We start from the raw sequence: 15,812 nt of genomic DNA, 5'->3' as shown, positions 1-15,812 counted from the left end.
ATAAATAATACTAATAGAGTGATTTTTAAACTTTTAGAGGATGAAATATATGCTGTTCTTTGAAAGTCTTATTTTGTAAGTCTAATTAACTGGGTTTTACTGCAGTTAGGTGGCAATGTAAAATTATATTTCTACATATAGTACATGCCTCCTGGGACATTTTACAATCTTCGGAAGATAACATTAAGACTGGAGTACAGTTACCATAAGAATCACTTCTATAATGCTAATCAGAACAAACAGACTAAATCTGGATTTCAAAGTCCTCAATTTCATCTGACAAGGAGTCCTACAGTCAGGAGCAAGGCATCTAAACACTAATGATGGAACATTAGTGGTACCTGATTTATTAATGTCAAAAAGCAAATATAACAAATGGAAAAATGTTGTACAGATAGCACTGTATAATTTATATGTTGCTGGGTTGTGTTGCTTTTTAATTTGTTTTTAAACTCCTTGAACAGTTCACATTTGTGTAGTATTAGGGCTTGCATTAATCATACGGCTTGCAGTAATCAGAAAGCAACAGGGTTCCACTCACTTTGGAGATGTCTTATTGTAACTTGTGTAGTACTTTGATAAAAGGGTTTATCAAGGTACTACACAATGCCATTTTCTTTATTCTCCCACCTTGGTAATCTCTAGAATAGGCAGCATGTTAGTATCAGCTTGGGCCCGGTCAATCTTATTTTCAGGTACAAACAGTTCAAGAACATCCTTAATCTCAGTTTTGGGAACAATGTTCTAAAAAGAAAAGAAAGATCCTAGTTACCACATTCATTTTTGAACAAAATATACCAAAAGGCTAACATTTGAAAATATACTTTACAAACTGCAGGCGTTTTTTGGTATAAAACAACCTACTTGTGCTTGTAGCAGCTCCACAACCTGCTGGATACATTCATTCACTGTAGCAATGTTCGTTTTCAACACTAGTTCAGGAGATTCTGGTTTTTCATACTCTGAATCAATCCCAGTGAATCCTACATACAATTAAACCCAAGCCAAATTTAGTGAATGTAATAGTCAACAGCCTAGGGATCAATAAAATAGTTAGCTCGTGTACAAATGGCAAGAAAACATTTTTTCGTTCAGAGAACCCATGCTCAGCAATGGCATTGAGACTTCCTGTTTGGTTGATCAATAATGGACTTGACAATAGGGTTATAGCAATATGATGCTGTATGTTACAGGAGCAACCTTCCTTTGCCCATCTAGGGAGATGCGTTGATGGCAACACTGCAAATACCAGTCATACAGCCCTTAATGCCAGAGAGAAAAAAGTGATGTGTTTACTATCAGAGAGCGAGGGTAAAGAAGCCTAACAAAGAAGAAGGTAGTCTTCAAATAACAAGGGTCCATGAGCAGTTGTTTAGTGGAGGAAGGAAATGTATTTGCCATTTCAAAAAAGGGAAAATTATTATGCCCACTTTTATACAGAAACTTGTCAACATTAGCTTTACTTTTCAGGCCTTAAAGCAGTGTTGTTGCAGAGAAGATTCAGCTGGCTTGTAATACATAGTTGTAACTGGGTGGAAGACTAGCAAGCTGCATAGAGATGCACAACTCCTGTTTTGAATAATCTTCATGTCATATACCTGAACGCTGAATGATAGGGCAGTACAAGTGTAACTGAATCATAGTAGCAGGTGGATCTTATTAGTTCAAATCAAGGAAGAAGAGAGGTTGGAGTATCCTTCTTTGGACAGAAATTTCCTGGAGGAAAAACTGTAGTAACAACCAAACTTAGGGAGAAAGCTAAGGCTGAGGTTTACATTTGGTTTTTATTTGAGATAGCAATAAAATCAAACCCCAGAAAGAGGTTAAGTTTGGACTATGTGGATATTCTCTTCAGTACAAGGTAGAAATTCCACCTGTTTTCAGTACTAGTCTGTTTCCCAATTCGGATGTTCTACGTTTCACCCCCTGTTCACCCTTCTCATGCCTACGTTTCCATTCCTCAGCATGTTATTGTTGGGCAATTCAACAATAGTCTCTTTGCCACAAAAAAACGTAACCTCACTCTAAGCACAGATGTTACGTAGGGTATGATATTATATATTATGTGATTTCTTGTCCTGCTATGGAAAACCTCACACTTTAAGAGAATCGCTCCTTTTGGGGAGAGGTTTATTGTCTTTTCCCCCTTTTTACTCCATTCAGGAGCAGGATGCTGGAACAATTTGTATAGTGGGGTGCTAGGAGCCATTGAACCAAACTGTAAACCCTGGATATAACGGAAATCACTTCAAGCCAGGGGGTGCGGCAGCACCTCTAGTTCCAGCATCTATGCTCTGGAGCTTCTCCCTTACCCTGCACAGAGGGGTTGAGTTCAAAAAGAAAGTTAGAACTTTGAGACTTTAAAAATGTTCGATTAGTTTATCAGAATATTGCAGATTCCCAACCACACTAGCTATAATGCATCTTGTGTGACTTCACCCAGCATTAAAAGAACATAGGAATAAGTACATTGGTAAGTAAAGATTTTAACATTGACTAGATGAATTAAGGTGAAAGGAACTCCCCAAAACACATATTTCAGTGAAATATTTACCAGTTTCTTCATTAAAAATTAAAAAAGCACCTCTTCTAGCTCAGTAGATTTCAATAGTTAAAGGATGTGTCCATATTTTTCTTCCAAAGTGTCATTATCAAATCTAGCAGGCATGCTTGAATGGATTGTAAATTTTAAAAGTGGAAAATTTAAAAAGCACCTAAGTGACTCAGGAACCTAAGTCCCATTTTTGAAAGTGACTTGGGCACTTAGAGGACTAAGTCCCATTCAGTTTAAAGAGACATATGTGTGTAAGTGCCTGGGTAACTTCTGAAAATGGGACTTAGGTTCCTAAAGGCTAGATCCACAAAGGGATTTATGTGCCTAACTGCCACTTTTAGTGGCAAAGTCCAAAATTTAGATCCCCCTAACCCCTGATCTGCTGCTGCCAACCCTGTAAGGACCTACATTTCCGCTAGTGAAGTCCCCGTGGGGCCTAAGCATCTGCCATTGGGCACAAACACAGCCACCAACCTCTGACACTCAGGTGGCTAGCTCACACCTAAACCTCAAAGAGATCCTCACACTAGGTGTTTCCCCACCTATGTCACCTGAACTGATGGATCAGTTCTCACACAGGATGACTAGGGTGGTGGATCCCATTCTTAGGTGCCTAACTCTCCCATTGTATAGGGAGCCTGGGTGATTAACTCGGGACTCTGGGTGCTCCAAGGCAGCAGGGTGGCTAAACCTTAGGCATTGTGATGCTGAGTCTAAGTCCCCTTTGTGTATCTAGCCCCTAAGTCACTTTGACAGTTTTGAAATTGTTACTTATAATAATAAGTTTCTGTGTAAGTGAATACTGCTAGCATTAATAATGCAAACGTACTCAAGGGGTTTGTACCATTTAAGAGTGCAGAAATTAGTCTGTTTCTATGCCCCTTGTTTCCACCACCTTCCAAGAGATGACTGGGTTTTTTTCCTTTTATTTAAAGAGGTAGGAATGCTGGCTCTCATTAGCACTGTTCACTGTTGATGAGAAGAGAAAAGGGAGGCAGATAAAAAGAAGATACTGAGATATCATTAAACAAACTGTTTACCTCACCTTTGATTTCTCCAGCCCTTGCTTTTTTGTAAAGGCCTTTCACATCTCTGCTTTCACAAATATTTAGAGGAGCATCTACAAAGATTTCAAAGAAAGGAAGACCAGCCATTTCATGAATTTCCCTTGCATTTTGACGATCCTATAAGAAGCAAGGGGAGAAATCATAAGCAATTCCACAATTGAATTCTCAGTGGGGTGTTGCTAAAATGTTTTATCTGGTCACCAACACCTGCCTAGAGTTGGATTTTTCCAAAAGAAGGGTACAGGCCATATTCATCCATTGTAAAATGTTATCTATTCTAAATATATTCTTACTAAGAAAAAGAAGTTCCTTTTCACATAATGTTTAATAAAAATTACTAGTTTGATCTAGATTCAGCTTTTTAACAGCAGTTTAGAACATCTATCTTCACTTAGCAGGCTGGCAGAATCTTATACTTTGAATGACTATTTATTAACTAATCCTTGCTTTAAAACAAAAATTATTGATAATCAATTGTATTGACCTGATATTAGCAGATTACGGTCATTATTATGAAGCAAACCAAATCATAAGTATAACAGGATATCAAAACTTATTAGAACAGCATATATCAGCTTAATTATACCACTATAAAGCCCTATACGCCTTCCTCCAGTTTTCTATTTTTCAGGGAACTAGTGATTATGAATCTCTCGAGTGAAATTTTTACTTTTAACACGTATTAACTGACACCTAGTTTTCTACACATTTTTGAATATCAGTGTGTCAGGCCAATTTGCATCTGAGCAACAAGAGACCAAGGAACTTATTTTATATACTTGTGATTTTTAAAGAAAAAAGAATAGGGGAAAAATAAAGTGAGTGTGTGATGGGGTGAAACCCATCACAGGCTGGAAAGGGGTTAATAATTAATTATGGAACAGATACAATGTATGTACTGTGATAAAGTTCCTCCTCTGCCTCGGTGGGTCCTGCGTTTATTGGCGGATTTGCTTGCCTCAGAGATTCACGGCAGCCCTCAGTTTGGCCACTTTTGCTAGTGGCTCAAACCTGCTGTTCACTCAGCTAACCTCATCACTGGCCGGCATGGGGAAAAGGAAGGAGAACAATCCCCGCAGTCTCTGCTGATCCACCATGTGGGTCAGGGAACAGCTCAGAGACCTTCTCCTCTGGTGGAACCCATAGTCCAGGTCATCTCCTCCTGTGTCTGATCAGGAGTTGGGAGGTTTGGGGGGAACCCGGACCCGCCCTCTACTCCGGGTTCCAGCCCAGGGCCCTGTGGAATGCAGCTGTCTAGAGTGCTTCCTGGAAGAGCTGCGCAACAGCTACAACTCCCTGGGCAACTTCCCCATGGCCTCCTCCCAACACCTTCTTTATCCTCACCACAGGACCTTCCTCCTGGTGTCTGATAATGCTTGTACTCTTCAGTCCTCCAACATTCCCATTCTCAGCTCCTAGTACCTCTTGCTCTCAGCTCCTCACAGGCACACCACAAACTGAAGTGAGGTCCTTTTTAAACTCAGGTGCCCTGATTAGCCAGCCTGCCCTAATTTATTCTAGCAGCTTTTTAATTGGCTCCAGGTGTCCTAATTAGCCAGCCTGCCTGAATTTGTTCCAGCAAGTTCCTTCTTGTTCTGGAACTGCCCATGTTATCTTACCCAGGGAAAAGGGACCTGCTTAACCTGGAACTAATTTATCTACCTTCAACCACTCTCCTGTAATGCCAGAGTCGGAGACCTCCTGGACTACGACCGGGGAGACTGGCTGGATCCCCTGATGCTCGCTCAGCGCATGGGGCTCTCAAGACCTCGTACTCCCCTGCGCGTACTTCAGGAGGTGAAGGCCGCTTTGCTGCCCGCTGCTCGGGTTTATCTTGACTGGGTCCTGCACGAGGGTGCGCCCCGCCCACCCTCTACCCCAGTCTCACCAGTCCTTTTAATTGGGCCCCTGCCCCATGGATCCAACCGACCCCCTCAGCCCTTCACTGTGAGCCGGCTGCATCTCTGCTTCCAAACCACGCCAAGGAAACATCTATACACGCTCATGCTCCACACCCTTCACGCCCTCACCCTCGTGCCCCGTCCCGACACAAAGTGGCAGGATCTCCTGCCACCTCTGGAGGGTGAGGAGCCCCAGTGGGCCAGCCTATATTCCACCTTGGTCCCAAGGCCCGCCAGGGATATCAGTTGGTGGCTCCTTCACGGAGCCATGAGCACGGGCGTGTACTTGGCACAGTTCACCCCAATCCTGGATGCCTGCCCCTTTTGCGGCGTGAGGGAAACCCTGGTGCACGTCTACCTGGAGTGCGCCAGGCTGCAGCCCCTATTCCGGCTCCTCATGAATATTTTGTTACAGTTTTGGTTGCACTTTTCTCCTCACCTTCTCATCTACGCACTCCCTGTCCATGGCCCCACTAAGTCGCGGGACCTCCTGGTCAACCTCCTACTGGCCCTGGCTAAAGCGGCCATCTATAAAACCAGGGTGAGGAGGTTGGCCGATGGAGTCTCCTGCGACTGCGGGGTCTATTTCCGATCCTCCGTCTGTTCACGCCTCCGAGCGGAGTTCCTCTGGGCGGCGTCCACTGACTCCCTTGACGCCTTTGAGGAGCGGTGGGCGTTGTCCGGAGTTCTCTGCTCGGTGTCCCCGTCTGGTTCCCTTCATTTGACCCTTTGACCGCACTCCTGTCCCTGTTTTTCACCTGTCCCTCTTTTTCATTAGTTGTCCCCCATAATTATTTGGCTCTCCAGGCCCTGTGGATCCCCCTCTTAGTCTGGGGGGGGGATCCTTTAGCAGTGGGCGGGCTTCCTGGATCCCAACAGGAACACTCTCCTGTAGCCATCTGGCCTTACCCTGTCACAGTACCTTGTTAGCTGCTTCTCAGCCACAGGGGGCAAGATTGGGAGGCATCAGGTGATAACTTAATGGACACTCAGGTCCATTAATGGACACTCAGGCCCCATAAAAGGGAGAAGAGTTTAATCTGAAGTAGGAAGCTAGAGGGAGCAGATAGGAAGGCAAGTTCCTGTGAAGGGCTGAAGTGCCAGAGACTATTGGAGGCTGGAGGCCTCAGTAAGACTTTGGTGGGATCAAGAGTGTTTGATACCAGAGCTGAGGAGAGGCAATGGAACCCCGGGAAAGGGGGTGCGCACAAGACCCAGAAGAGAGGTTGATTCTTGGGGACTTTAGATTACACTGTGACATCTGTTCCCCCAGAAAGGGTTCAACTAGCTGCTTCTCAGCTGGAGGGCTATGTGGTGTGCAAAGACAGATGGCTTGCAGGGAACAGAGATAAACATCCCAGGGGCATCAGACCCTGAAATACGGCTGGTGGTGAGTCCACTCCATAACTCCTCGACCGGGTCCTGCACAAGATATATATTACACTCTTTAAAAGCGCCTCTTTTCCTAAAAATTCTAGTCATGAATTCTTGTAGTGAGAGAGCCAATGGACTCTCTGCAGAGACCCCATTTTGCCAAGTAAATATCAGAATAATCTTAAATAGGTTTACCTTTGCAAAAGGGGAAATGAAACTAGTTATGCAAACAAGACCAGCATCGGCAAACAGTTTGGCAACCTCGGCAACGCGGCGGATGTTTTCTTCTCGGTCATCAGCTGAGAAACCTAGGTTTTTGTTCAGACCGTGCCGAATGTTATCCCCATCCAGCGAGTAGGAAGGCATGCCACGAGACAGCAGGAATTCTTCCAGAGCAAAGCCAATAGTTGTTTTACCAGCACCAGAAAGACCTGTTAGAGAGGACAAGTAAGGCATACCGAGGTTCATCCGGAGTATTAAAAAAACAGAAAACTAAACAGTACTCCAATTAATTACTGGTTACAAGTAATTAAACATCAGCTCCTAAAATATAAATATAGATTTGAGAAAACAGATTAGATATTTGAGGTAGATTAGAGGCATGAGACAGACAACAATAGCCATAGCAGAACAGTTGCATGCCTAGGACCTGCTAATCTCTTGTACTGAAACTAAAGAATGGGATTTTTTGCAAGCAGACTAATTCCATGAGGAAATCCTCATGGAGACTCTCACATCTCTCTCTCAGGGGAGAACACAGGGTTTGGTCCCCTCTTTTCTCCTGTGAAATAGATGCACTCAAACCTGGCAAATCCCAGGGGATATGTAGGGGGCCAGGCCATCACGTGGAGACCCCTCGCTGGGCTGTGACAGTTGGTGGGATACAGGGCCTGGGAGCCTGCTGTCTTCTGAAAAATCAAAGGGCCGAGATCATACTCCCATTACTGGCCATACCTTGTGTCCCAATCCCCTGCATGGACCTTAGACTGCACAAAGAGCAGTCCATGGGGTCTGTGTTGGAGGAAAGACAGTTCTGTGGAGGCATCCAAACCCCTTTTCTTTCCAGAAGGGTTCAGATCCATGCACTGGAGACTGCTCCAGGAACAGAGTCAGGACAGGAGGTCTAGCTAGGGACAGGAGCACTTCAATTTATGTACGACAACAAAGTTAGTCACTAACTGATAATCTAGGAAAGTTATCTAGAAACCCTCAAATGTACTTCCATTATTGCCTAATCCTTAAAAATTAAAATCATAGAAAGTTATGGTAAGATCCCTGTATATTTCAAAGAAGAAATATCACCAAATGAAATTAAAATGCTTCATATACAGTACATATAAATTATATATGAAAGGGAATAAACAGCACTGGATGAATTTCAGCTTCAGGAATAACCTTAAACTAATTTAGTCTTTCACCTAAATGATTGGTATTCAGTAACTTTTTTAAAACTAAACTTTTTTTAATAGAATGGTCAGCACAAAAGCTGATATGAACATAAGATAAAGTGATTCTCCAAACATTATGGAATGTGTGTTTTCCCATATTCCAGCTGCTAAACAAAATATACCAAGAGTTACCAAGCAAACATACATGATAAACAATTAAAAGTAGTAAGAGAATTGTGTAAACATAACTGAACCGTGTACAGAGTGTGGTTGTGACTTACCCTAACCTGTGAGGGAAGTTTCGCCCTGGAGAGAAAAAACCTGGAAGGAAGGGGGAAAAGTAATCCCTTCCCCAAAGATTCATGAAACGAAATACAATGTGACTTACGTTGTAAGCATTATTTATTCTCTATATATACAAAGCCCACCCTGTTATATCATTTAACAGGATATTTTAAATCCTAGGAAACTATTTTTATTTCATCTGTGTATCCACGTCAGAAGAGTTTCCTAGGTCCCATTAGTATCAGTGTATGCAGGTCAAGTTGAAATAGATCTCTTTACACCAGGGGTGGGCAAATTTTTTGACCCAAGGGCCACATCTGGGTGGGGAAATTGTATGCAGGGCCAGGGCAGGGGGCTGGGGTGCGGGATAGTGTGCGGGATTTGCAGGAAGGGGCTCAGGGCAGGGGGTTGGGGTGCAGGAGAGGTGCAGCGGGGGTTGGGGTATGGGATGCGACAGGGGGCTCAGGGCAGGGGGTTGGGGTGCAGGAGGGGTGCGGCGGGGGTTGGGGTATGGGATGCGACAGGGGGCTCAGGGCAGGGGGTTGGGGTGCAGGAGGGGTGCGGCGGGGGTTGGGGTATGGGATGCGACAGGGGGCTCAGGGCAGGGGGGTGGGGTGCAGGAGGGGTGCGGGCTCCAGCCCGGCGCCGGTTACCTGAAGCGGCTCTGGGGTGGCAGCGGCAGACACTGCGGCCAGGGCAGGCTCTCTGCCTGCCTGCCCTGGCTCCGCGCCGGGAAGAATCCGACACCACGCCCCGAGAGCTGCCCTTGCCATGCCTCCAGGTACCTCCCCTGCAGCTCCCATTGGCCGTGGTTCCCCATTCCTGGCCAATGGGAGCTGCGGGGGGCAGTGCCTGGAGGCAAGGGCAACTCACAGAGCCCTCTCCCCCGCCCCCCAGGACGTGGTGCCAGCTGCTTCTGAGAGCGGTGCGGGGCCCAAGGCACCATGGGGGGCAGTCCCGCAGGCCGGATCCAAAGCCCTGAAGGGCTGGATCTGGTCCACGGGCTGTAATTTGCCCACCCCTGCTTTACACCATGCACTAAGCTCTACTTGGATTATTGACATACATAAATGAATTTCGAGCTATACTCATCCAGCACCAGTGAGCAACACATTTCACACATCCATATGCAGTCTCAATAAGGCTTAAAATACCTGTTAGCCAGACTGTGCAGCCTCGAAATCCACCTCTTGTACCCACAACTTGGCCTCTTTTACTTCTGCTGACATGATGAGCTTGATATACGACATTAGTGGCTCTCTGGATATTCTACACAAAAAACAAAACAAAAAGTTTTCTTGTTTCATATTGCAGAATAGAAAAATCCAAGGGGAACTGGGAAGAGGAGAAAATTCAAATTCAGAAGATTCAAAATAAAAAAGGAGGTTATTTACAGTAAAGCACAAAGGAAGTATGTTTGCAGTGCTACCTGTTTCTGAATAAATAGTGGATAGCTTTACATGGAACTTAAGGGGGGACAAATAACCAAATAAGATGGCTGTCTTTGGTTTCAGATGGACTTAATTCAATACAACTGTTTTTCTAAGATCTGTAATTCAATTCTTCTTTAAGTTGCTTTTTATCTTTGATCCCCTCATATCATACCGGTGCATTTTCATATGTTGCCTCTGACTATGAGTATAGCAGGAATTTCCTGTTAAAGCTGATACGAAATGTAATCTGCATATGGATTGTTGTAGATAGGGTGCTCTGAGGTGGCTGACTTGCCCTCAGGCATATGCACTGCATAAAAAAGGAAATGTGGATGCAAACTACACACTCACCATGTTTTCTGTCTTAGTTCTCTTAAATTCTGTGCATGTGTAAAGCACATGTGTAATTGTTTACATAACGTAAACCAGCGGTTCTCGAACTGTGGGTCGCTACCCCGTTTTAATGGGGTCGCCAAGGCCTGGCATTAGCCTTGCTGGGGCCCAGGACAGTAGCCAGAGCCCCACTGCTCAGGGCCAAAGCCCAAGCACTTCAGCCATGTGTGTGTGGTAGAAGGCTCAGGTTACAGACCCCCCCACCTAAGCCCTTGGGATTCGGCTTTGGCCCCCCCGCCAAGAGTGGAGGGTCTCTGGCTTTGGCCCTGGCTCCCCTGCCCAGGGCAGCAGGGCTCGGGAGGGCTCAGGCTTCTGTCCCCTCTCCTGGGGTTGTGTAGCAATTTTTGTTGTCAGAAGGGGGTAGTGGTGCAATGAAGTTTGAGAACCCCTGATGTGAACCATTTAAAGCTGTCAACTTACTTGATATGAGTGTTAAACTTAAACAGCTTAAATTGTTAACACTTATATCCAGTAAATTAACTGCTTAAATGGTTTACATTATGTAAACAATTAAAATAATACTTTATTGTGCTAAGGTCAACGGATAGAATCCTCCTTGACCTGGCCCTAGAGGAGCTGCTTCTTTGGCCAGTGTCTCTGCATAATTCTGAAACCACTGGCCATGCTTTTACTCCCTTTTCCCACTGTCAAGAGTTCTCTTGCTCAGCCTTTCCGTAGCCTGCGCCCACTTTACCATGGAATATTGGTGGCTGTGTTGCATTTAGGATCGTCTATGCTCAGAGGGTAGGGTGGGGTGGATTTTACTTTGAACAGCAATGTTCATTTTTGCGTAAATCACATTTATACTTAAACTGTGGTTTAGAAATATTCATACATTCAAGTTTTGGTTAAATTGCAAAAGCATTTCACTTCACATCACCCATTCTCTCACTCTCTCACTCTCTCACACACACACACACACACACTAAACTACCTTTTGCTGGCAGTGATTATAGGCTGATACTACTGCCTGTTATTAAAGTTGCTTGACATTTCCTATTATAAGAATCTGTTTTCAGTTACTTATAACTTTGCCAAACTGTAACCACTTAGGCTCACATTTTCCATGCATAGGAACCAGCAGAGTAGGGGGGGAAGAAGGTGTAGTGGGAGGGTAGCCAGATCTGAGAGGAACAGGTATGGGGGAAGAACCTGGACCAGCTAGGCAAAGAGACTAGGACAAGAAGCTGGAGAGGAGGGGTGAAGATTGGACAAAGAGCCTGGGGATGGAAACTGGGATTGTAAGCAAGTGGAGATGAGGAACATGGGTGATGGCATGGGTGTGTGTGTTTGTGTGGGTGTGACACTGGAGCTCAGGAAGGGGTCAGAGTCAGATTGGAGAGGAGCCAGGAGGAAAGGAGGGTGATACTGGAACTGGAAATAGAACTAGAAAGTAACAGGACTGGGGACAAAGAGGCAGTGGGAGGGAGAGGAAAGAGTGGTAATGAAATGGGAACTGGGACTAAGGGAGGGAGACAGAGATTTGGATGGGAATCCAGAGTGGGAAGACTAGGACTTGTTGGGCAAGCACACTAAGACTAGGATGAGAAGCCTGAGGAGAAAAAATAGTATCTGATCATGTACTTATAGACACTATCACAATGCATAGGTACAAGTGGAGGAGAGGGGAAATTAGTTGTACTGGCAACCTTAGTTCTGGCATTTTCTAACATTTGAGTGCTTGACGTTGCAACCTTAATAATAGTCTTTTGACATAGTTTATGTGTGTGTAATACATGTCTCTCCCACTAAAAAGGGCTCTGGATTCCAGAACATCTTCCTGTCCATATATTATCTTTCAACCAAAAGTCAGAGGCTATGTTGCAGCCATTATAGAAACTAGGCCTTTGTTTATCCTCTGTATAAACGTGCTTTGTTGCTGTTCTATTAATTGGCTCACTGTAAACTAATAGATTTGAAACAACTGTCTGGATACCACTGAGCTTTGCCTTCTCACAACAGTTGGTTTCCTACTGATCCAGCTGAAGAAATGGCTTCAAGAGTCTGATAGGAAAAAAAGTACAAATATTTTCTGCCCAAACAAATTCTGCACGATAGCTGGGTTTACGAGAGATACACATATGGTATATGAACTATCACGGGTTCTTAAACTTTGCCATGACATTCCACCCCATACTATAAAAATATTTACTCTTCTCCTGAAGTTAGAGAAGGGAAGTAATAACATTTCACTTGCCACAGAAAAGTTGTAAGTGAAGACAAAAAAACTAGGAATGGGAGAGAGAATAAAATGGGAAGAGTATTTTAAACATATTGGCAAGGCAGTCTGTCTATTTGTTCCTGCTTGTTGGGTCATTAACATTCTTGGGACTCAGCAAACAAATAAGCATGTATTGAAAACAAATCAATATTTACTAAACTACTGAGGTTTTGGCTTCTGTAGAATTTTAAGTGAAAAATTATTCATGCTACCCTGTTCTTGCTATTGCTTTCCATGGGACAGGTCAGCCTTTCCAGTGAGATCATCCTCACAGAGAAACACTTATTTACTGTATTCCAAGTTTCATGCTAATTTTAAAAGTATTGATCTAAATTTTCAAAAATTGGGGTCCATTTCTGTGTCTAAAAACTGTGGCTGCAAGTTTGCACTCCCAGTTACTTATGGGAACCGAGATCTCCAGGTACCTGATTTTTCATGTACTATTAGGTACTTAAATATCCCCGTGACAATAATTGAGTGTCTATACCATTGTGAATCTAAAAATGCCCCAAGTTTATTTGCAGCCTCACATAGGGCAGCCCAAGGTAAGCAGAGCTGGAAATCAGGCCCAATTATGAAAAAAAAAAAATCCTCCAGATTTAGAAGAAGTAATACATTCCCGTTCTTGCATCCATGTCACCATCACATCTTGATGGGAAATCCCAAAGCTAAAAAGTTTTGAGGGCTCCTGTTCCAACCACAGCAAGTGATACATTTTATCCCTTCTGGGAATCCACAGCCCCAACTGCCTCAACTCCCACTTCCCATTTTAACTGCTGCTGCTGCTGCGGGCAGAGTGGTTCTCAGAGACTGACTCAGCAATCATGTCATTGGTTAGGGTGGGTTCTTTTTTGTTTGTTTTTTTGTTGCTACTACCCAGGCTAAGTACATTTGCCATTTTTAAAAGCAGTTCTTTGCTGCTACTATGTAGCCGTGGTAGGGACAAACGAGCAAGCACCGCCATCTGACAAGAACCAACTTCTGGCCAATTCAATGCACTGGTTCGCCCTACACTGACACACATTAGTTGCTCCAAAATAAGGCCCTCACCTAGCGTCATCTCCTGGAACACAGGGTAGCAGTTCAGCATAGCTTTTGGGTACAAAGGCACCAGTGAAGAAAATCAATCAGTTATGGATTGATTTATTCTGAGCTTGTTAGCTGGGCAGGCGAGGCAGCATTTGAAACACAGGCACAGTGTTGCCAACTCTTGCAATTTTATCATGAGTCTCATAATATGGAGGTGTTTTTCTTAAAGCCCAAACTCCTATTATTAGGCGATTATTTGAGAACCTAGGCTTTCATTTAAAAAGAAAGTTAATTTCCAGCTCTCACAGTTGAGGAGGGAAGCATGAAGATGTGGCTGATCCGAGTGTACCCAAAAAGCCCAGAAACCGGAAGTAAAAAAAAAATTATAATCTTTATTTTTAAAGATCTTGTGATTTCTAAGCCAACCTCGTGATTTTTGGCAGCCTGACTCATGATTTTTGAACACCTGGGGTTGGCAATACTGTAGTCAGCAGTTTCACCAACTCTCATGATTATAGCACAAGTCTCATAAAAGTTATTTTTTTCTTTAGAGCCCCAGCTGCTGGAGTCATGTGAATGCATGAGAATCTCAGGTTTTCATTTTTCTAAACCACATTCTTAGCCCTCGTGGTTGAGGAGAAAAGCTTGAAAATGTGACCTGAGTGTAATTAAGGCTCAAGAACCAGAAGGCAAATATAAGAACTCACAATGTATTTTTTTAAATCCTGGTTTTTAATCCAGTTGAATGAGTTTTTGGGGCCTTACTTGTGAATATATAACATTTGACAGTACTGAGAATGTACCATAGCAGTGCAACTTTGGTCGTCCCTTAGCTTCAGGCTGCAGCATTTGAGCAAGTGCTAAATGGACATGGCATCAGGGTATCCAAGAGAGAAGTCTGTCAGAATTATTAACCAAAGATAAAAAGCAGTATTTATGATTTAGCATAATTTAAAAATGCCGAATCAAATTGCTAATGACTAACCCTACAGAGCACAGAGACCCTCAGTGTCCAAAGAAACCCCTTTTCTGGGGGTTGGCTTTTCTGGTAACCCAGAAAAAAAAAAAAAACCCAGAACATAAACCTCTGCTGATGCTTCCTCCTCAAGCCAGGCTGTTTCAGGACCTCCTCCATTCTAGAACCCTAGTTTCCTCTTACTCAAAAGGAAATATTCCCACAACCTGCACATCCTCACTGCAGCTAACTGTACTTAGCAACAGAGCCTAGGGTCACTCAACAGAAAAATCCTGCACTCCTATACAGTGTCTTATAGGCTACGTCTACACTTGGAGCTGGATGTAATTCCCAGCTCACACAGACAGACTTGTGCTAGCATGTTAAAAATAGTAGTGTGGCCATGTCAGCCCAGGCAGTGGCACAGGTTAGCCACCTGAAGTACAACCCCCCAAAAACTCTGTGGCAGCTAGCCCCAGAGCCACTGCTCATGCTACTGCTACTACGCTATTCTTAGCATTCTCAGAGGAGAGCTACCACAAGCATGTGAGTGAGCAGGGAATTACACACAGACGTAGCCCTAGTCTGCCAGCTTGTTACACATACCTAGACTTCAAACACTCCTACACCAAAACAAGAGTACAGCTATTGTGAGGGATTGTTTGCAGACTGAAGGGGACACGACAGATTGTTTGCATGTGAAAGTTAAGTGAGGAAAAAATATGTTGAATATCTTTGCAAAATAGAATATGTTCTTCAGAATTTTGTACCACTCTCTTCAGTAACAGCTTGTCTGTTACACACAATTTTATAAAATAGTTTTTCAACATGTTAATATGGGAGAACGATCCTGCTCGAGACAAACCTTGTTGGTGACTATACTTCACAGAGGCTCAAGAACTAAAGTAGATTCCTGGACATCTTACAGAAGTAACAACAAAAAGTAGGAGAAATTGCTTGTTGGTGAGCTAGTAATCTCTACTGCATACCCATCAAACAGCATTTTTTTGCTCCCCAAGATTCTCTAAGAACTGTGTACCCAAAGCACGATGAAACGTACTTGGAAAATCCTGCAGCCCATTTACAGTAAATACAGGAAATTCCAGCCGGAGACCAAAATCCTGTTCTACTTTGTCTTGCATATATTTTTTGTTCATGTTTAGCTGACTCATTCTTAAAGAGAAAAAAGAAGAAAAAACTTTTAGAAACTGT

At 43.7% G+C, this 15,812-nt stretch overlaps 2 protein-coding genes across 2 annotated transcripts in view; both read right to left on the bottom strand.

The window, feature by feature from the left end:
- Nucleotides 1-15,812, bottom strand: part of PAPSS2 (3'-phosphoadenosine 5'-phosphosulfate synthase 2) — an 88,948-nt gene that overhangs the window by 26,932 nt on the left and 46,204 nt on the right. The window contains exons 2-6 of the mRNA XM_073353745.2: nt 9,724-9,838; nt 7,092-7,327; nt 3,600-3,738; nt 865-983; nt 631-744 (exon numbers count right to left, since the gene is read on the bottom strand). Of these exons, the coding sequence (XP_073209846.2) occupies nt 631-744; nt 865-983; nt 3,600-3,738; nt 7,092-7,327; nt 9,724-9,838 (723 nt within the window). The remainder of the gene's footprint in view (nt 1-630; nt 745-864; nt 984-3,599; nt 3,739-7,091; nt 7,328-9,723; nt 9,839-15,812) is intronic.
- Nucleotides 9,765-15,812, bottom strand: part of MINPP1 (multiple inositol-polyphosphate phosphatase 1) — a 119,376-nt gene continuing 113,328 nt past the window's right edge. The window contains exon 6 of the mRNA XM_073353749.2: nt 9,765-9,838. The gene's annotated coding sequence lies outside the window, so the exon portion shown is untranslated. The remainder of the gene's footprint in view (nt 9,839-15,812) is intronic.

This window comes from Lepidochelys kempii, chromosome 7, assembly GCF_965140285.1.
Source record: "Lepidochelys kempii isolate rLepKem1 chromosome 7, rLepKem1.hap1, whole genome shotgun sequence".
Lineage (NCBI taxonomy): Eukaryota > Metazoa > Chordata > Testudines > Cheloniidae > Lepidochelys > Lepidochelys kempii.
The sequence above is the reverse complement of the archived record's forward strand: the minus strand, read 5'-3'. Positions and strand labels throughout refer to the sequence as shown.